Source organism: Muntiacus reevesi, chromosome 3, assembly GCF_963930625.1.
Source record: "Muntiacus reevesi chromosome 3, mMunRee1.1, whole genome shotgun sequence".
Classification (NCBI taxonomy): domain Eukaryota; kingdom Metazoa; phylum Chordata; class Mammalia; order Artiodactyla; family Cervidae; genus Muntiacus; species Muntiacus reevesi.
Genome location: NC_089251.1, coordinates 146672469 through 146693794, shown reverse-complemented (window position 1 = coordinate 146693794; position 21326 = coordinate 146672469). Strand labels below are relative to the sequence as shown.

The window sequence follows — 21326 nt, the reverse complement described above, 5'->3', positions numbered from 1 at the left end:
ATATTACAGATTATAAAACATTTGAAAAGCAAATTTTTTTTTAAACCCTGCACACTTTTACCACTTAGCAGTAATCACTGTTTTGTGGGTTTTCTAGTTTGACTTTTTTCCTTTTTCAATGACTTTGACTTTTCTTTTTCAAAAAATCACAAGCATTCTGTTTACATAATTTTGTATCTTGGTTTTTTTCCACCTATCTTGATATAGAAGGAGCATTCCCTCCTGTCATTAAGAATTTTTTGCAATCATAATTTTTAATGTTGCATGTGGATATATGTATAATTCACTTAACCATCTCCAATTGTTAAACACTCTAGTGGATACTTTTGTCCACAAGCCTGTGATCAAATCAATGACTGTTTTTTAAAATAAGTTCTCAGGAATGGAATTACTGGGTCACAGAATAAGTCTTAAATCATTTGGCATTTATTACCAAATTGTTTTCCAGCAAGTATCCATCATATTACACCACTAGCCAACATTCTATGTTACAGATTGTTTAAAAAAAAAAAATCCTAGATAATGTGATAGATGAAATTACCTCATTATTGCTTTAATTTGCACTTTTCTGATTATAGGGGTGCTGATTATATATTTTCTTTCATGTTCTCACTTGCTTGAGAATTGTCTGGTCATTGCTTTTTCCCTCTCTGAGGTGAGACTTCAGTGTTTTCCTTACTGAGCCACCAGAAACCTGTCTGTTCTAAGCCTATACACTTTGTGCAGACAGTCTTCTGAGAGCCAGTGACGGGGCGGGCTCTGTACACTCATGCCATTGCCCTAGTTGTGGGCAGACTCTACTAAGCCATACTGCTAGCGGGAAAGAGAATCTGGGACCAGCTGAGACTAGTAGTATGATTTTTGTTCCATCACTAAACACAAAGGAAGAATGTAACGGCCAGCCAAGTCCTTGTGTTGGCCAATGGCACTGGCACCATTTACTTCTGGGATCTCGTGTTGGCGCTGTTGCTTTAACAAGGCCATTGTTCTTTCTCTTTCTGGAGCATCCAGAAATCTGGATAAAGCATCTCCTCTCTGATGAAGTCAGCTTTGGTAGAACTGTGCAGAGTGCAGAGGTGTAGGAGAGGCCTCAAAGGTGTTGATTTTGTGATGATTAAGTTATAAAGCATTTCTTCCTGCCTTGACTTTGGAGGGCTCACCTCCTCTATTGGGTGCTTTTGTACAGAAGAAAGTCAAAGAAGAAGAAAGTGTGTTCAGGGCTGCAGGGGCCAGACCAGCTGCAGGGTTTTAGACAAGAGGGACTTCTTGTGGCTGGAGGGTCTCGTGGTCTCTGCTGGGTGTGGAGGGCTCCACGTACATGCTACCATGGGGTATATGCACAGGTCTATGCCTAGCCAAAGAAAAGTGAAAGATCTCTTCCAAAATCCAGGTGGTGAGTCGTGAGTTAAGGATGCCACTGTCCAATATCCACCTCCGGGGAACAAGCACAGAAACCGTCCCTAATACAAATACCTCTGGAGGGTCCGTAGTGGCTGATCTCAACGGGTTGGCAGTAAAGGTAAAAATCGTTGCAGTGGGGCCTAAATCATGAATCCATCAAGGCTGGAGCTCAGGCGATGTTGAGAATCCATCCAGTTCTTGTCTCCTTCCCACACTCTCTTGGGGAAAACTGAGCCTCCCCCAGGTTGGGGGCTCAATCAGTGTTCAGCACTGGCCACTCTCCCGAGTGGAAGATGCCACCCCCTTTCTCCCTCACTCCTGACAACTCATGGATCCCCACGTCCTAATCCATTCTGCTTGGAAATCTCTCTGGTTCCAGGTAGCAGTATCATGGCCGCTTTGGTTCAAACGCATGCCTCTTGTCAAGCCCATTGCAAGGCTCTGTCTGTCCACCCCAGTTTCACTGCCTTTCACTCTCACTTCCTGCAGCCAGAGAAAGCTTCCCCACAAAATAAATCTGACCACGCTGTGCTTAACGAATGGTGGCCGGTAGTTTGCCAACAGTTTTTCTGTTAAGTTCTGAGCTCTCAACAGGGCTGTACAAGGCCCCCATCCTAGGTGGTCTGTCTTTAAGACTAGCTTGTGCTTCACCCCTACCCCCATGAGACTTTTCTCATCACCCCTTACAGGGTTGGTCTCTTCTCCATGGTCCATGGGCCTCTTAAATAAGCCTATGTAAGGTCACTTATCATGTGGTTTTGAAGTTGGTGTTTATGATCATAATTTTAACTGAAAAATAATCCCTAGGATGCTTGTCAGACTCTTCTAAAACGCCTTGAACCCATCATCAGCAAGAATCCCAGAGGCACTTGGAAGGATTGGGTAAGAATTACTGTTTCTGTGTATAATGTTAGGAAAAAAAGTAGAGAGGAGAGTGAGAGAGAAATATGTTAGTCAAATATCAGTGGAAAGGGCACATTAAGAGGTATTACACTTACATTATGATCCGAGGCCTTTGCCTTTGGCTCTCAGAGTGTGGAAATCTTATCATAAGATGAAGGCAGAACTCCTGCATCTGGGACAATTCTCTGTTAGAGAAAAGAAGGCTCCCCTTGTTTTAAGCAAGAATTAATGTTTCTTCCTAAGGAATCTAGGTATTTTCTTGATAATAACTGTCAATCTGTTTTTTCTCTTTTTTGGGGATTCTACTGTTCCTAAAATTGGAAGATAATATGAGAGTCACTCTGTAAAAGTAAAAGTCATATAAGCACTCATTTAGAAATAGAAAGCCAAGCCATTTGAGTATATAGTCAACTGCTCCCTTTGATCTACTTACAATCTAGCTGGACAAGAAGACACATTCTAAAATCAACTAGGATTACAGTATACTAACACATATATACGGAATTTAGATAGATGGTGGTGATAACCCTATATGCAAAACAGAAAAAGAGACACAGAAGTACAGAACAGACTTTTGAACTCTGGGGGAGAACGTGAGGGTGGGATGTTTTGAAAGAACAGCATGTATATTATCAATGGTGAAACGGACCACCAGCCCAGGTGGGAGGCATGAGTCAGGTGCTCGGGCCTGGTGCACTGGGAGGACCCTGAGGAGTCGGGTGGGGAGGGAGGTGGGAGGGGGGATCGGGATGGGGAATACGTGTAACTATATGGCTGATTCATGTCAATGTATGACAAAACCCACTGAAATGTTGTAAAGTGATTGGCCTCCAACTAATAAAATAATATTAAAAAAAAAAAAAATTAAGAACAGTAAAAAAAATAAATAAATAAAATAAAATCAACTAGGAAACTATTCAGAATAACAGGTTTTAAAGTACCCCCATGGTGTGGAATGGATACCCACTGAAGACTGAGGGTATTTGTCATACCGACAGTTCTAGGATGTTAAGTCACATTAAAGCACTGGTCTGGAAGAAATAACACTGGGAAATCTTACTTAGAAATGGTCCTGCTATTCCAAAGAGTTAGGACTCATTCTGTAATTCATATTTATGAGAACTCTCAGTCCTTTCTGGGCATCTTTATTTCTGCCCTCTGCCCAGTGCTGCCTGAGAGAGTCTGACTGGAGAAAGATGGAGTGCAAGCAAGTCAACCCTCCACCATAATGGAACGCTGCCCTCCATCCCATTTTCTTCTGTGATGGTTACACTTCTCACCTTTTTCTTTCTCAGGCTTGGAGACTTGGACCTAAATTGCACCATTTTGTATCTTAGTCAGCTGTGTACGCTGCAGAACCAGGAGAACTTTTAGTGTAAATGGTACAATTTAGCAAGATTGTACCCATGTCTAAGTCTACTATGGATAGTGAAAGTGAAAGTCACTCAGTTGTTTCTGACTTTGTTTTGAGACCCCATGGACTATACCATCCATGGAATTCTGCAGGCCAGAATACTGGAGTGGGTAACTGTTCCTTCTCCAGGGGTTCTTCCCAACCCAGGGATTGAACCCAGGTCTCCTGCATTGCAGGCAGATTCTTTACCAGCTGAGCCACCAGAGAAGCCCAAATGAATACTTGATATTAAAATTAAACATCTGACCACCTTTTGTGTCCTGAAATGTTCCCTGTTAATAGACTAAGTCTTTCCAGGTGACTGGATGAAATTCTTCACAAACTTATAGTCCAGTCTATAAGTGTTTTTCTATCCATGTTTTTTCTCCTGATCGCTTTATTTAACACAAAGTAAAATTAAAGTGTGAGTCTTGAGTGACTCTTACTTTAAACATCGTTATTGCATCACGTTGTACTCTTTCTTCCCAGGCGCAGACGGCTTTTAATGAAAGCATTAGTCTCTCAGCTACTGGATACTTCAGGTAAATAGTCCTTTTGATCCTATGCTATGGAAAACAGCACCGATATTTGGTAGGAGAGTTTCATTTCTGTTTGTACTTTTGGCAAAAAATGATTTTGTACCTTCTGTAAACCCACTGACATAAGAAGTTTTCAGTTCAGTTCAGTTCAGTCGCTCAGTCATGTTCGACTCTTTGTGGCCCCATGAATCACAGCAGCCAGGCCTCCCTGTCCATCACTAACTCCCAGAGTTTACTCACACTCATGCCCATCGAGTCGGTGATGCCATCCAGCTATCTCATCCTCTGTCATCCCCTTCTCCTCCTGCTCCCAGCCCCTCCCAGCATCAGGGTCTTTCCAACGAGTCAATTCTTCGCATGAGGTGGCCAAAGTACTAGAGTTTCAGCTTCAGCATCAGTCCTTCCAATGAACACCCAGGACTGATCTCCTTTAGGATGGACTGGTTGGATCTCCTTACAATCCAAGGGACTCTCAAGAGTCTTCTCCAGCACCACAGTTCAAAAGCATCAATTCTTCAGTGCTCAGCTTTCTTCACAGTCCAACTCTCACATCCATACATGACCACTGGAAAAACCTTAGCTTTAACTAGATGGACCTTTGTTGTCAAAGTAATGTCTCTGCTTTTTAATATGCTGTCTAGGTTGGTCATAACGTTCCTTCCAAAGAGTAAGCATCTTTTAATTTCATGGCTGCAGTCACCATCTGCAGTGATTTTGGAGCCCAAAAAAATAAAGTCTGACACTGTTTCCACTGTTTCCCCATCTATTTCCTATGAAGTGATGGGACCAGATGCCATGATCTTAGTTTTCTGAATGTTGAGCTTTAAGCCAACTTTTTCACTCTCCTCTTTCACTTTCATCAAGAGGCTTTTTAGTTCCTCTTCACTCTCTTCCATAAGGGTGGTGTCATCTGCATATCTGAGGTTATTGATGTTTCTCCCGGCAATCTTGATTCCAGCTTGTGTTTTTTCCATCCCAGCATTTCTCATGATGTACTCTGCATAGAAGTTAAATAAGCAGGCTGACAGAATTTGGCCTTGATGTACTCCTTTTCCTATTTGGAACCAGTCTGTTATTCCATGTCCAGTTCTAACTGTTACTTCCTGACCTGCATACAGATTTCTCAAGAGGCAGGTCAGATGGTCTGGTATTCCCATCTCTTTCAGAATTTTCCACAGTTTATTGTGATCCACACAGCCAAAGGCTTTGGCATAGTCAATAAAGCAGAAATATATGTTTTTCTGGAACTCTCTTGCTTTTTCGATGATCCAGCAGATGTTGGCAATTTGATCTCTGGTTCCTCTGCCTTTTCTAAAACCAGCTTGAACATCTGGGAGCTCACGATTCATGTATTGCTGAAGCCTGGCTTGGAGAATTTTGAGCATTACTTTACTAGCGTGTGAGATGAGTGCAATTGTGTGGTAGTTTGAGCATTCTTTGGCATTGCCTTTCTTTGGGATTGGAATGAAAACTGACCTTTTCCAGTCCTGTGGCCACTGCTGAGTTTTCCAAATTTGCTGACATATTGAGTGCAGCACTTTCATAGCATCATCTTTTAGGATTTGAAATAGCTCAACTGGAATTCCATCACCTCCACTAGCTTTGTTCGTAGTGATGCTTTCTAAGGCCCACTTGACTTCACATTCCAGGATATCCGGCTCGAGGTGAGTGTGAGTGATCACACCTTCATGATTATCTGGGTCGTGAGGATCTTTTTTGTACAGTTCTTCTGTGTATTCTTGCCACCTCTTCTTAATATCTTCTGCTTCTGTTAGGTCCCTACCATTTCTGTCCTTTATTGAGCCCATCTTTGCATGAAATGTTCCCTTGGTATCTGATTTTCTTGAAGAGATCTCTAGTCTTTCCCACTCTATTGTTTTCCTCTATTCTTTGCATTGATCGCTGAGGAAGGCTCTCTTATCTCTCCTTGCTATTGTTTGGAACTCTGCCTTCAAATGGATATATCTTTCCTTTTCTCCTTTGCTTTTTGCTTCTCTTCTTTACATAGCTATTTGTAAGCCCTCCTCAGACAGCCATTTTGCTTTTTTGCATTTCTTTTTCTTCATAGTGAGAAGTAATAGAGAGTTCCCTGGGGGTTACAAGGAAGAAGTGGTTGACGTTGTGTTGAAAACTCACTGTGTTCCTTAACTTAAGAAATGAAGGAAAAGGGATGCAAATTAAATCCATAGTAAGATAAATACCATTGTCTAGATTGTCAAAAACAATAAGAAATTTAACAGTATCTTTGTGTTTGTTGTCAAGATTGGAACAACTAGAACTCAGAAACATTGGAAAGCAGTCTATCAAATTATTTTAATGGAGAGTGACAGCCATCAGGGAGCAGAGAGATACAGAGAGTCACACCTGATTTCTCTCTTTGCCAGTTCTCGTGGGAGTCTGAGGGCACTGACAGGGATAAGCCCCTCCAGGCTAGGAGGAGAGGAGGAGAGAAGGGTAGAAAGTATTGGTCAGCTGCTGGCCTATGCTTCTCTTCTGCCATGACATTCATTTGGTGTCCTTAAAGAAGAGTTAGGAACAGAGCAGTCCTTGGAGCCTGATGGAGAGACCAGAGTACTGGCAAAGAACGAGAGCCAGGGGGCCTGACCCCACCCACAGAAGGCTGAATCCTGGGGCCAGAAAGAGAAACCGGCAAGGGTGCACCTTTGATGTCGTGTTTGATGTAAAATCCATTTGGAATTCCCCAAGCCTGATTACAACATGATTACATAACCCCATATTAACCAAAAACAATAGGATGAATATCCAAACGATCAGCAGCTAACCTCCAAGTCTAGGAAGTCAATGGTAGACTGTTTTTATCAGACAAAGCAAGTTTAATAAGAAAGAAGTAAATATTTATTCATTCCACAGCTTTATTCCCTATATTATGTGCTGCACATCATTGAATCAAAAGTGTACACCTCTCGTTTTTTGCTGGGTGTGCAAATTGGACACAGCTCCTCATGGGTCTGTTTCATTATTGTGGTCTGCAATGAAAGGACTTGATCATTTCATAACACTCCTCAAAAATTCTGTCTCCTCCAGGGGTTATGAGTCGAACATAAACTGGGAGACAGGTGAAGGCCACCCTTTCGAATACTTCGTTTATGGAGCTTCCTGTTCCGAGGTTGAGATAGACTGCCTGACAGGTGCTCATAAGGTCAGTACCAGTTTGGGAATGTCTTCGAGCTGAACTCTAGATACATTTATTTTCCACATATTTCGTCTGTCTGAGCACTAGAGAGGCACCATGTAATTGGCTAAGGATAGTTTCTCTATGTTACCAAAGGAAATAGGAGCTCAGCAATCACTTTGGTGCAATGGCAGCCTCTCTTCGTTATGTCCCTGCCCTCTTAAATGGGCAGAGGTGTCCCTGCCAGCCTGGCTGGGCCGGCTATCCTCTTCCTCCTCTGTAGGTTATCAGAGAACTTTTGGTTACCAAGCTGTAATGTTAGATTTAGTCTCTCCTCTGCTCTAAAAATGCATAATCTAAAATGACAGTTTTTGCTGCTGAACCCTGAGTTCTTGATTCAGAAACTTTCACCCAGCCAGCTGGACTCTGAGGGCAGAGTGTGGTGGTGGCCAGGAAGTTTTTCACAAGGATCAGGAGGGCGATAAACATTTCCTGTTTTCTGTGGCATGTGTTCTATCTGTTGTAGTGGATTCAACCGAATACATTATATCCTTCAGCTGGAATCAAAGCCAAGTAAATATTTTTCTCTCCTATTGTTTGCAAGAAAAAAAAAAAGACTACTTAAGCTGCGTGAGTCTTTATATAACTTTGAAGTTATATATAATAAACTTTGTTGCTTCTTTCTCCTGAAATATAATGTGTCTCAACTTTGTCTTTCCAAGTTGTCTTCATCAAACTAAACATTTTTACTTGTTTTTAATTACTAGAACATCAGAACAGACATCGTCATGGATGTTGGCTGCAGTATAAATCCAGCCCTTGACGTAGGCCAGGTATGTGGGACTAATGTGCCTCTCTGCTTGTTTGTAAAAGTCAGCACTGCTGGGGGGTCTGCCAGGAAAACATTCCATTGGCTCATTCATCTTCTTTTTAAAAAATATATATTTGTTTGTTTTCAATATTTTTGTGTGTGTTTATTTTTTAATATTTATTGTTTGGCTGTGCCAGGTCTTAGCTGTAGCATGTAGGACCTTTCGTTTCAGCATGCAGGATCTAGTTCCCTGACCAGGGAGCAAACCCGGGTCCCTGCATTGGGAAGGTGGCATCTCAGCTACTGGACCAACATAGAAGTCCCCGATTCATCATCTTCTGTGCGTGTGTGTGTGTGTGTGAATCACTCAGTCATGTCTGACTCTTTGCAACCCCATAGACGGTAGCCCGCCAGCCTCCTCTGTCTGTGGGATTTCCCAGGCAAGAATACTGGGGTGGGTTGCATTTCCCTCTCCAGGGAATCTTCCTGACCCAGGGATAGAACCGGGTCTCCTGGACTGCAGGTGGTCTCCAGCATTGCAGGCGGATTCTTTACCAACTGAGTCACGAGGGAAGCCCACCCATCATTTTCTTATTCTCTCCATTTAGTCAGAATCTCTCTTTTCAGGACAGCCATAGAACTCAAACCTCTCATTGTTTAAAAAAGGGAAGGGGACAAAGGTGTCGTAGGTAGTTTTTGAAGAAATGTGCAGTCTATGACTGGGGAGTTTGAAAGGGCAGGCCCGAGCCTAGAGGTAGCAGCATGAAGCCCACGCCTGCTGGCCGGAAGTAGAATCCAGGATTTCTTGCTGAGTCCAGGGAAAGTGGTGGGCTCTGGCTTCAAGGCTGAGATAACAAACATCAGATAGTTACAGCACAGCTGCTGACGGTAGCCTATTTTGCCCACAGATATTTTATAATTTAAATTTGAAATAATTAACAAGATTGAAAAATCACAAGCTGTTTTACCTGAATTTTCATGTGTCTAGCATCTCTTGGATACACAGAAAACTTGCCAACACTGGAGCTACCTTTCCACGAGGAAAAGTCTATTAGCTGCCTTTTTAGAAAGTCACACGCTCTTTCTAAGTGAGCTTCCCTCACTTTCTCTACCTGCCTTGGCACCAGCGGGCCGTTCAGCTTCCTGTTTCCAATGGAGAACGTAGTCTGAGGGACCCTCTGAATAGGACCTTGACAGGAGAGTGGGAAGAACTTATGGATTGGAGGAGTCAAAGTGGGCAAAGAATGAGCAGGAAGTGGTGTTCTGGGAGGAAAATGGAGGGAATTAACCTAAAGAAAGAGCTGAGATTCTGCACACCTTGTTTTCAGGGCTGGCAGTGAGGATAAGCTGATGGCAGTGGTCACCTGGGTCACAGGGGCGGGATGTGAGGCTGGAGCTAGGGAGTGAAAGAAGGTCATGTTGGTAGAAACCTCCCGAGACAGGCATTTCACTTAGCAGGTGGAAGGGACTTGGCCCGGGGAGCGGTCTGGAGTGCTAGGAAGATTGTTCTAACATCGTGGTAGAGAAGAACATTTCTGCTAGTAGACAGAAGTGAGGATGGAGAAAATGTGGCTGCAGGAAGGAAGGAAGGGAAGAGAACACCCAGAAATCAGAAGCCTGTATGGAATGGTAATTTCATCCATGTGCTGACACCTAAGAACTGGAGCCTTTTAAAGCTGAAAAGGAAGCTCAGGGAGCACACAGCTCAAACCCTTCCTATTACGATCGAGGAGACAGTCCAGAGATGTGAGGCCAGCCCGCTGCTGAGCGAGGGGTTGGGGGTGAGCTGCCAGGGTTCCAGAGCCTTGAGAATCTCTCCTCTCTTTGCCAACACTGGAGCTACCTTTCCATGAGGCGCTGAGGTCTATGGGCAAACTGTCAGATAGGGTTTCACCTGCATCATAAGCAGAAAAAAAAGATGTTTGGGCTATGGGCTCTCTGAGGGCTCTTCTGGAGCTGCAGCTTTAATGCCAGGCTGAGATTCAAATTCACATCTTTGACTGAACTTAGCACTCAGGGAGATGTTCAGACATGCTATAAAGTGAACTTGTAAGTAAACTTTCAGAGACAGGCTCCAAAATATGCAGAGAACCTTCTTAAACCACATTTATAAAATTCAGGCAAACAGCATGAAGTTGAAATGCTGCTGTTGGCTGTATTTTCTCATACATGGAATTTTTCTTTTTTGCCTCAGATTGAAGGTGCATTTATTCAAGGCATGGGACTTTATACAATAGAGGAACTGAATTATTCTCCTCAGGGTGTCCTGTACACCCGGGGCCCGAACCAGTATAAAATCCCTGCCATCTGTGACATCCCCACGGAGCTGCACATTTCTTTTCTGCCTCCCTCTGAAAACTCAAATACCTTGTATTCGTCTAAGGTAAGCTGTGCTCCATGAATCAATGCTTGTTTATGTGATATCTGTGCTGGGAGGGAGGGGCTACCTTAATCTCTTGGTTGATTGGGGTTTTTCTTCCGGGAGTATAGGTGGAAAAGCTCAATTAAACATTTTAACTTTATTTTTTTTAAGCATTTTAACTTTAAAGTAATTAAACATTGTAAACTTAAAAAAAATACTCCAGATTGTGGACAAAAACTACTTTTATCATCAGGTTGCATCTGATTTTTCATCTTCATGCCAGTAATCAGCCTCATGCCTCTATCTGCTCTCTCCCTTTTGGGGTCATTCCCTTCCGCCGGAATCCTCAGAATAGAAACACTGGGCTAAAAGAGTGAATTAGCTTTTTAAAGGAAAAAGTTGCATATGTAATATTTAATGTATGCATACATGCACATATGTATCCATAGATGTGCATGTACATGAGATACGTACATTCATACACACACACATACAGAGAGAGAGAGAGAGAGAGAGAGACATGATCTAGTTGCTGTGTTTCCCTGCCAGGGTCTGGGAGAGTCCGGGATATTCCTGGGGTGCTCAGTGTTTTTCGCCATCCACGATGCGATAAGTGCAGCGCGACGGGAGAGAGGCCTGCCTGGACCACTGAGGCTCAACAGTCCACTGACTCCAGAGAAGATTAGGATGGCCTGTGAAGACAAGTTCACAAAAATGGTACGTTCTGCTCCAACGAGTCTCAATGTTTTCCCCTGTCCTTGTAGCTAAGTTTCACTAGCCCACCATGGTGGTTTTCCATGGAAGAAGGGTGGCAGGAATCTGAAGACAATTGAGTGAGACAACAGCCTGCCTGCAGGGGGGTCATTTCTACACCATTTAAAAAAAAAAGTTCAGTATTCATTCAGCAATTGTACGTTCCTCCTTAGTTTTGTTCTCTTCCCAGGACACATTAGTCAGAAGTTCAGGAACTATGCTCTGAACCCAAGAAACCCAGGCCAAGAATATGGGCCACCCCAACATTCTTAACTTCCTCTACCCAAGCCATGGGAGTCTGTGCAGTTCCTGATCAGAACCCCAGAGGGGGATGGATCCTTTCCCTCCTCCCAGTAGCAAGAATTCCTCCTGCAACACCCTGGTCGAGCAAACATCTCTGCTCTCCATGGGCATTTTCAGTGATGGGATTTTTAACTGTGGGAGGAGGTCATGCCATTCAGAGTGACCCCTCTGACTATAAACACATTATCCCTTATATTGAGGGGAGAGCCCCGTTCTATACAACCTCTCGTGATAGCTCTTCACGGTACCCGTTAAAGCTCTTCCAAAGCCCCAGGAACGCCTCTTCATCTGGAGAAGCAGAGGCTGACCCCACCCACCTGTCCTCGTTCCCTCTTCAAGCCTGAGATGACTCTCCCAGCTGCCCTGCCCAGCCCGACCCTGGGTCCTCTCCTGGGCTCCTCCATGCTTCTCATGCGTCATGGTCAGCTCTATCCTGGTCCTGGTCACCTTCTGGGTGGTTTTTATCCTGTTTTATAGTCTGCTCTTTTTCACATGTCGTAAACATCTTTCAAGTTGCAAACATCCAATTTTCTTTTTTTATTCCAGATTCCAAGAGATGAACCTGGATCCTATGTTCCTTGGAGTGTACCCATATGAATCAAATACAAACCTCTGGTGAAGATGGGGTGATTCTTCCAACAAAGCAATCCATCCAGTCTCAGTGCTCTAGGGTGATGGGTCTGAAAGACAAATTTTCACAGTTCAGAAATCATTTCACAGAGTATTGCTTTTATAGGATGCTGATTTTAAATGTTCTAGTTAGAATCTGATAGATATGTTTAAACAATTTAGAAACCATATTTTAAATGGCATAAATGGTAACTGATTTCCTCTACAATGATATTCTTTATTATTCTGTCCCTTACTTAGACCCATCCAGCTAAATAGAATGGAAGATGATGATTTGTATGTGATTCATAGTTGCCTTGCATCCACCAACAGAAATTATACTGTCTAGTAAAAGGCAGTTTTCTAAATAATTTTGTTAGTGTGAAATGTAAAGTTGTCATTTTCTTGTCCCCATTTGCTTTTCCCCATCTGCTGTCAGAATGGATAGCAAGCAGGTACTATATGTAAGAAGTCTGTGGAACCAAAAATAAAAACAGATAAATTGAACTTCATCAAAACTGAAAGCTTTGGTGCTTCAGAAGATACTGTGAGAAATTGAAAACACAAACCACAGAATATGGGGAGATACTTGCAAATTATATGCTTGATAAAGATCTAGTGTGCAGAATATCAGAATATATTTCAAAACACTTGCAACACAACAATAAAAAGATAAATAACGCAAATTTTAAACGAGCAAAGGAATTAAATAGACATTTCTCTAAAGATATCTAAATGGCCAATAAGCACATGAAAAGATGCTCAAACTCATCAGTCACGAAGAGAAAGGAAGTAAAAATCACAGTGAGGTATCATTTTATGCACATTAGGATGGCTATAACTGACATGATGGATAATAGTTTGTGTTGGCAAGGATGTGAAGCAACTGGAACCCTTATCCATTGCCAGGAAAAATGAAAATGGCACAGGTCCTCTGGAAAACAGTTTGGCATTTCCTCAAAAAGTTAAACGTGTAGTTGTTGTATGACCACTTCCACATATATACCCAGGAGAATTGAAAACATATGTTCACAAAAAACTTGTGCACAAATATTCACAGCATTATTCATAATAATCAAAGTGGAAACAATCTAACTCTATTAACTGATAATGAAATGTGATAAGCAAAATATCCACACAAGGGGATATTACTGAGCCATACAAAAGAATGAAATTCTGATACATGCTACAACAGAGATGAACCTTGAAAACATTATCTAAGCGAGAGTAGTCAGACACTGAAGGTCACATATTGTATGGTTCCACCTATATGAAATGTCCAGAATAGGCAAATTCATAGAGACAAGAAATAGATTAGCAGTTGCCAGGCCCTAAGGGGAAAGGGGGATGGGGCAGTGATGGTTAATGGGTACAGGTTTTCCTTTCTGGCTGATGACAATGTTCTGGAATTGGTGATGATGGTTGTATAGCCTATAAATCTACTAAAAGCCACTGAATTATGTACTTTAAAAGAGTGAATTTTATGGTATGTGAATTACATCTCAAAAAAAAAAAAAAGCACATATGAAGGGAAAGAGAAAAATGTGGAAAGGATGGAGAAATTGTGAGAATCACAAGAAATTTATCCCAATGGCCTTTAGTGACAGGAAACCTCAAAGGGGCTGAGCAGCAGCAAGACATTGTCATTGAAAAACCCCATTTCCATTAATGGCAGACAGAAGCACCTGCAGTGACGTATGGACTAGAGGCTGGAGTGTAATGCCTTCTCCCCATCACACATTCAACTCTTGACTCTTGTCCCAGGGCCAGATAAGATGGCAGAGCTTCTTCAGTGGCCTCAGACTAAAGACTAAGGTTCTTCTTGCTGTGGTGACAGTTAGTTACATTACATCCCTTTAAAGAGCAGATTTCCTCATTTGTACCACAAATCATCATGGAGCACCAACTATGTGCCAGGCGCTGCTCTAGTCACCTAGAAATAGCAGTAAATGTAGTCAACAAAGATCCTTGCCCTTGTGAAGATTATAATCTAGTCAAGGGAGACAAACAGAAAACAAGGCATATAATTAAATTATGGCATGTGAACGAAGGAGACAAGCATGGAGGGCATATTGAAAGTAGAGCAGGTCAAGGCTGATGGGTGGTGAGGGTGGCCTGGGGCAGGCTGAGCTGGAGGCATCCGGAGGTGAGGATGGCAAGGGGCTGAGCCGAGCAGGTACCTGGAGGAAGCGAATGTCAGCATTTGTGGGCAAAGTGCTACCCCCGTTGGGAGTGGCGGGGGAGGGTGCCTGCCTACCTGTGGACCACCATGGCGCCTGCAAGCCTGGAACAGGCCTGGGGAGGGGCAGACATGCAGAGCCTGGAGACCATTGTGAGGACGTGGGCTTTTCATCTGAATGAAGAGAAGTAACCTAAACTGACACATTTAAAGGCTCATCCTGGATAATATCATGACACAGATCGTATGAGGGCGCATCTTATGACTCTCACAGCTTCTCAGTCTTCCCCGAGTTTTCTTTCTTCTGCTTTCTCCTCTTCTCCTGTTGTACCTTCGCCAACCCCTTTTCCAGCCCATCTACAGACCCTGGAATTCCCCAGGGAGCCCTGTCTCTCATGCCCTCTTCCTTGCTGGCGCCTTCACGCCTGTGGCCTCTCTCACTCAGGGTCCAGCTCTGAAAACCCAACCTGCCTGTCCCTGCCATTTGCAAGTCACACGATCACCTCCAACGGAATGGTTCCCAAACAGATCTCTTCATCGCAGCCATCCACAAGATGCTAAGCCAGAGGCAGGGATGGGGTCAGGGTATGGGGTGGGGGTGATGCAAGATGCTCTGTTCCCTCCGCCCAAGAGTCCGGTCATGCTCACCTGGGAGAAATACCTTACATCTTCCCCTCATGCTCTATATTCCCATGGCAACTATGTTGTTCAAGTCACTGTTATTTTCAAGCTGACTATTGCAGTAGTCTCCTCAGCTTTGCCCTGCCTTCATTTTGCTTCCCTTCCAAACCATTCTGCAGATTAAAGCCAAAGTTCAAAGTTACATGTAGAAGTGTGGCTACACAGACACACATACACAATTTGATCATGTTACATCCTTGCCTGAAACTCTGCCATGGCTGCCTTTTCATCCCACCTGATCCCACCACTGCTCCAGACCCCTAGGGTGGCAAGCCTGCCCTTGGGGACCTGTTGTTCCCTGCCTATCCCTCCAGCAGTATCTCGTGACTCCTCTCTTTTACTACGAGCCTCTCCTCTTTTGCACTTGGGAGACTGTGACCTCCGCCTGGAAGGTGCTATCACCCGTCCTTTTGTCTGTCTGCCACTAAGTAGTGCTTCTCTAATTTTAAAATGCACACCAATAGCTTAATGATCTTGTTCATATGCAATCCAGCAAGCCCAGAAGCAATCAGGGAAGCTGAGAGTAGTACATCCAGAATCAAGAATAAGCAGGAATGGCAGGAACAAGCCAGCTGCAGGGACCCCAGACCACCTAACCCGCTGCTGTTGCATCAGCATGTCTCCCAGAAGTCCCTGTGGCTACGTGGTGAAGTGAGAGACCCCTTATGACAAGCTGACGGAAAAGGAAGTCTGAGCTTGGTTCGGGAGTGGGTGGGCTCGGGCTGTGCCTGCGAGGTAGATGCGGTGCTGTCTTCACTACAGCCCGCATCACACATGGTGCGGGCAGAGCTTGGCGGTGCACCTGAGCACCCACTTAGCGGGGAGAGCAGACAGCTCGGACTCGTGGGTAGTAGGGAATTGTTTGGCCAGCTGGGTAGAACGTGGAAGGGGAAAGATTGGAGGACTAGGGATGAGAGGCTTAGGAAGGGATAGAAGGGAATGGGTGCAGCGTGTGGAGGTTTTCATATCACATGTTCAAAATATGAACTGTCTTCTAAAGAAATCTAAAAATAACAGTGTAGAGAATGTAATCTTTCTTCCATTCACAAACAAAACAAGTTCATCTGACTCCTTAGGATAAGATTATATACCGGGAATAACTGGCGGAATGTTGTGGAGTTGTGTACAAAGCATACCTTTCCTGTGTCTGCGTGAAAGAGCGGCCAAACTGATCCCGTGGAGGATCACCAGCAGACAGAGGGCAGCCCTGAGGGTGATTCTGGTCTGCCCTCTGAGTGTGTTCCTCTCAGCAAAGCATGTGACATGGGATCCACTGTTCGTATTGCATCCGGACCACTCAGAAGCAGCTGGTCTAATAGGACAGTAGAACTGCCTAGAGCAGGTCCAAATGAAACGCCAACTGGGAGGCTTGTGAGGTTACAGCTGCATCCTCGTGGATGCATCATACTCAAAATTAAAAGGCTATATATGATGTCCCCAGTGGACAATTAACAAACTGATATAAAATATCTGGACGTTTATAGCATACTATGTATCCATCGTTTATAATCTTGCATGTGTGCATGCACAGTCATGTCTGACTTTTTGTGACCCCATGGACTCTAGCCTGCCAGGCTTCTCTGTCGGTGGAATTTTCCAGGCGAGAATACTGGAGTGGGCAACATTTCCTCCTTCAAAGGATCTTCCCAGCCTAGGGATGGAACCCTCATCTCCAGCGTTTCCTGCATTGGCAGGTGGGTTCTTTACCTCTAGAGCCACCTGGGATGCCATCATATATAATAATACTCTTCAAATTGATAGAGTCAAAAACCTAATAGGAAAAAATAGTGAAAGGACAGAAGAATCAATACAAATACGAAATGTATAGCAAGACAGAAAAATCTCATAATAGAAGAAATACCTCTTATGGACTGAATTTTCCCCCAACTATTTGAAAAATGGTGAGTGTGGATAATACTGCTGAGGAAAGATATCAGGAAACTGACACCCTCTCACGCATGATTCATTTTAGTAGTGCACTTTTTGGAAGCCAAGTTAGTTGGACCTAGAAGTATGCATCTCCTTTAACCCAGGAATTCCAGTTCTTAGACTTTATGCAACAAAAACACTTGCTCAAATGTGCAAAGACAAAGCCCAGGGTTTTTCATTGCAGCATTATTTGTAACAGTCAAAAGTAGAAAACAATGCAAACTAATAGGACACTTTAATAAATCATGGCAATAAGCTTTACAAGTTAACATTTATTGAGAACTTACTAGGTGCTAGGTGCTGTTCTAAGTACTTTACATGTATTAACTGATGGAATCCTCATAGAAATCCCCAGAGAGATACTGCTACTATTTTGTCCATTTTATAAGTGAGGCAACTGAGGCATAGAACACCTACATAACTTGAAAAAAAAACAAATGTTGAAATAATATGAATAATTTTATTTCACTTTCTAGATTCATGTATGTACATATATTTCACATATGCATGTGAAAATTCTATGTGAATACAGAGAAATCTGGTAATAGTCAACTCTGAAAAGTGAAAATTGGAAAGGAGAATTTTCACACTTACTTTATACAATCTTGTGGTTTTGCGTTTTTAAAAAAAAAAAAAAGCATTAGATTTATAATTTTAAAATAAGTACATTAACATCTCTGGAATAGGAAATGGCAACCCACTCCATTATTCTGCCTGGAAAATCCCATGGACAGTGGGGCCTGGCGGACCAAAGTCCATGGCATTACACGTTAACACCTAAGACACACCTTAAGACATTACATCTACATGATTTAGTTGCATTTCACTGAGGAACAAAAGATTCTGTTGCTGGCTGTAAGAAGATATTTTTCTTCCTGTAGGTCACCCTTATGAGAGAGTTAATTCCTAGGTAGATTGATAACAAGTCTGGGGTCTCTGAGGAGGAGAGAGGGATCTGGGGCTCTCAAGGAGGAGATAGAGGTCTGGAGTTCTCAAGGAGAAGAAAAAGACAAACATTTTTTCTCCTGCATTCCTTAGTCTTCAGTTCAGTTGCTTAGTTGTGTCTGACTCTTTGAGACCTGATGGACTCTTCCCTGTCCATCACCAACTCTCAGAGTTTGCTCAAACTCATGTCCATTGAGATGGTGATGCCATCCAACCATCTCATCTTTTGTCATCCCCTTCTCCTTCTGCCCTCAATCTTTCCCAGCATCAGGGTCTTTTCCAATGAGTCAGTTCTTTGCATCAGGTGGCCAAAGTACTGGAGTTTCAGCTTCAGCATCAGTCCTTCCAATGAACACCCAGAACTGATCTCCTTTAGGATGGACTGGTTGGATCTCCTTGCAGTCCAAGGGACTCTCAAGAGTCTTCTCCAACACCACAGTTCAAAAGCATCAACTCTTTGGCCCTCAGCTTTCTTTACAGTCCAGTTCTCAACACCCATGCGTGACTACTGGAAAAACCATAGCTTTGACTAGATGGACCTTTGTTGGCAAAGTAAAGTCTCTGCTTTTTAATATGCTATTAGGTTGGTCATAGCTTTTCTTCCAAGGAGCAAGCGTCTTTTAATTTCATGGCTGCAGTCACCATCTGCAGTGATTTTGGAGACCAGAAAAATAAAGTCAGCCACTGTTTCCCCATCTATTTGCCATGAAGTGATGGGACAGGATGCCATGATCTTAGTTTTCTGAATGTTGAGTTTTAAGCCAACTTCTTCACTCTCCTCTTTCACTTTCATCAAGAGGCTCTTTAGTTCTTCACTCTCTGCCATAAAGGAGGTCTCATCTGCATATCTGAGGTTACTGATATTTCTCCCGGCAATCCTGATTCCAGCTTGTGCTTCATTCACCCCTTGTGTGCATGGGACCTTCTTCTGAAGGAGGCCCCCATTATTTCCATTACCTCCACCATGACATCTCACCATAGTTTGGTCTCAGGTCAAACAACAGGGAGGGAACAACATCAACAGAAAATTGGATTAAAGATTTACTGAGCATTGCCCTGCCCATCAGAACAAGACCCAGTTTCCCCCATAGTCAGCCTCTCCCATCAGGAGCTTCCATAAGCCTCTTATCCTTATCCATCAAAGGGCAGACAGAATGAAAACCACAATCACGGAAAACTAATCAAACTGATTAAACCGACCACAGCCTTGTTTAACTCAATGAAACTGTGAGCCATGCTCATGCAGGGCCACCCAAGATAGACGGGTCATGGTGGAGAGTTCTGACAAAACATGGTCCACTGGAGAACAGAATAACAAACCGCTTCAGTATTCTTGCCTTGAGAAACACATGAACAGTATGAAAAAGCAAAAAGATATGATATTGAAAGATCACATCCAGGTCGGTATATGCCCAACATGCTACTGGAGATCAGTGGAGAAATAACTCCAGAAGAATGAAGAGACGGAGCCAAAACAAAAACAACACCCAGTGTGGATGTGACTGGTGATGGAAGTGAAGTCCGATGCTGTAAAGAGCAATATTGAATAGGAACCTAGAATGTTAGGTCCATGAATCAAGGCAAATTGGAAGTGGTTAAACAGGAGATGGCAAGAGTGAACATCGACATTTTAGGAATCAGCGAACTAAATGGAGTGGAACGGGCAAATTCAATTCAGATGACCATTATATCTACTACTGTCGGCAAGAATCCCTTAGAAGAAATGAAGTAGCCATCATGGTCAACAAAGAGTCCAAAATGCAGTACTCAGGTGCAAGCTCAAAAATGACAGAATGATCTCTGTTCATTTCCAAGGCAAACCATTCAATATCACGGTAATCCAAGTCTATGCCCCAACCAGTAATGCTGAAGAAGCTGAAATTGAACGGTTCTGTGAAGACCTACAAGACCTAGAACTAACACCCAAAAGATATGTCCTTAGTCTTAGTCACATAAAATTTTTTGTTTCTCTTTAAGCCCAGGGCTGATGATTGCACAACAGAACAGCTCAGCTTAAACTCTGTACCAAGGATTATATAATAACACTGTGTCCTGCTTGAGGACAGCTTTTCTCCTTCTTGAGAACCTTCTGACTAATCCTGTTTTCTTAACATGTATATTATGGGAGTAGGTCTGGTAAGATCTTTCTATGGTTAGTTTTAATCCTGTCATCTTAAAATGTAAATTGTGGAAGCAGGTCTAATAAGACCTTTACAACCTTGAGACACTCTTTTGATTTATTGTAATAATCAATTAAAAAAGTATATAGCTTCCTTGCTAAGACTAGTGCAGCGGCACTCTCTGCCCGCTTCCAATGTCTGTGTCAGAAGCTTTCTCTCTCCCTTTTCACTGTAATAAAACTTCTGTCACACAAGAGCTCTGAGTGGTCGACAGGGTCTCCAGCCCCAAAGCTAATTCATCTTCTTTGGAGATCATGAATCTGACATCTCACCATAAGCTATCACTTATGGCAGGGAGAAGTATGCATTGTGTCCGAACTGGAATGAGATGGACATTCGAGATTGGCCTAAGGGGGGGAGCTGAAAACTGAGGGTAGCAGAGGAAGGGGATGATAAGATGGTTGAGAGCACAGGCAGACAGGACTTGATAGGAGGAACACACGCAGACAGCAGGCCAGTATCACCCCTCAGGGCCGCCCTCCATTCAGCTGGTCATCCTCCACGGACCCTCCTCAACCCCTGTCTTCTTTTTTTTTTTTTTTTTTTATTAGTTGGAGGCTAATTACTCCACAATATTGTAGTGGCTTTTGTCATACATTGACATGAATCAGCCATGGATTCACATGTATTTCCCCATCCCAATCCCCCCTCCCACCTCCCTCTCTACCCGATCCCTCTGGGTCTTCCCAGTGCACCAGGCCCGAGTACTTGTCTCATGCATCCAGCCTGGGCTGGTGATCTGTTTCACTATAGATAATATACATGCTGTTCTCTTGAAACATCCCACCCTCGCCTTCTCCCACAGAGTCCAAAAGTCTGTTCTGTACTTCTGTGTCTCTTTTTCTGTTTTGCATATAGGGTTATCGTTACCATCTTTCTAAATTCCATATATATGTGTTAGTATGCTGTAATGTTCTTTATCTTTCTGGCTTACTTCACTCTGTATAATGGGCTCCAGTTTCATCCATCTCATTAGAACTGATTCAAATGAGTTCTTTTTAACGGCTGAGTAATATTCCATGGTGTATATGTACCACAGCTTCCTTATCCATTCGTCTGCTGATGGGCATCTAGGTTGCTTCCATGTCCTGGCTATTATAAACAGTGCTGCGATGAACATTGGGGTGCATGTGTCTCTTTCAGATCTGGTTTCCTCGGTGTGTATGCCCAGAAGTGGGATTTCTGGGTCATATGGCAGTTCTATT

At 43.2% G+C, this 21326-nt stretch overlaps 1 protein-coding gene across 1 annotated transcript in view; it reads left to right on the top strand.

The window, feature by feature from the left end:
* The window catches only part of LOC136165015 (aldehyde oxidase 1), a 70959-nt gene extending 58234 nt beyond the window's left edge, over positions 1–12725 (top strand). The window contains exons 28-35 of the mRNA XM_065930865.1: positions 1391–1519; positions 2209–2283; positions 4187–4239; positions 7282–7396; positions 8137–8202; positions 10375–10563; positions 11092–11259; positions 12145–12725. Coding sequence (XP_065786937.1) covers positions 1391–1519; positions 2209–2283; positions 4187–4239; positions 7282–7396; positions 8137–8202; positions 10375–10563; positions 11092–11259; positions 12145–12195 — 846 coding nt within the window. The 3' untranslated portion in view covers positions 12196–12725. The remainder of the gene's footprint in view (positions 1–1390; positions 1520–2208; positions 2284–4186; positions 4240–7281; positions 7397–8136; positions 8203–10374; positions 10564–11091; positions 11260–12144) is intronic.
* Positions 12726–21326: the final 8601 nt, after the last annotated feature.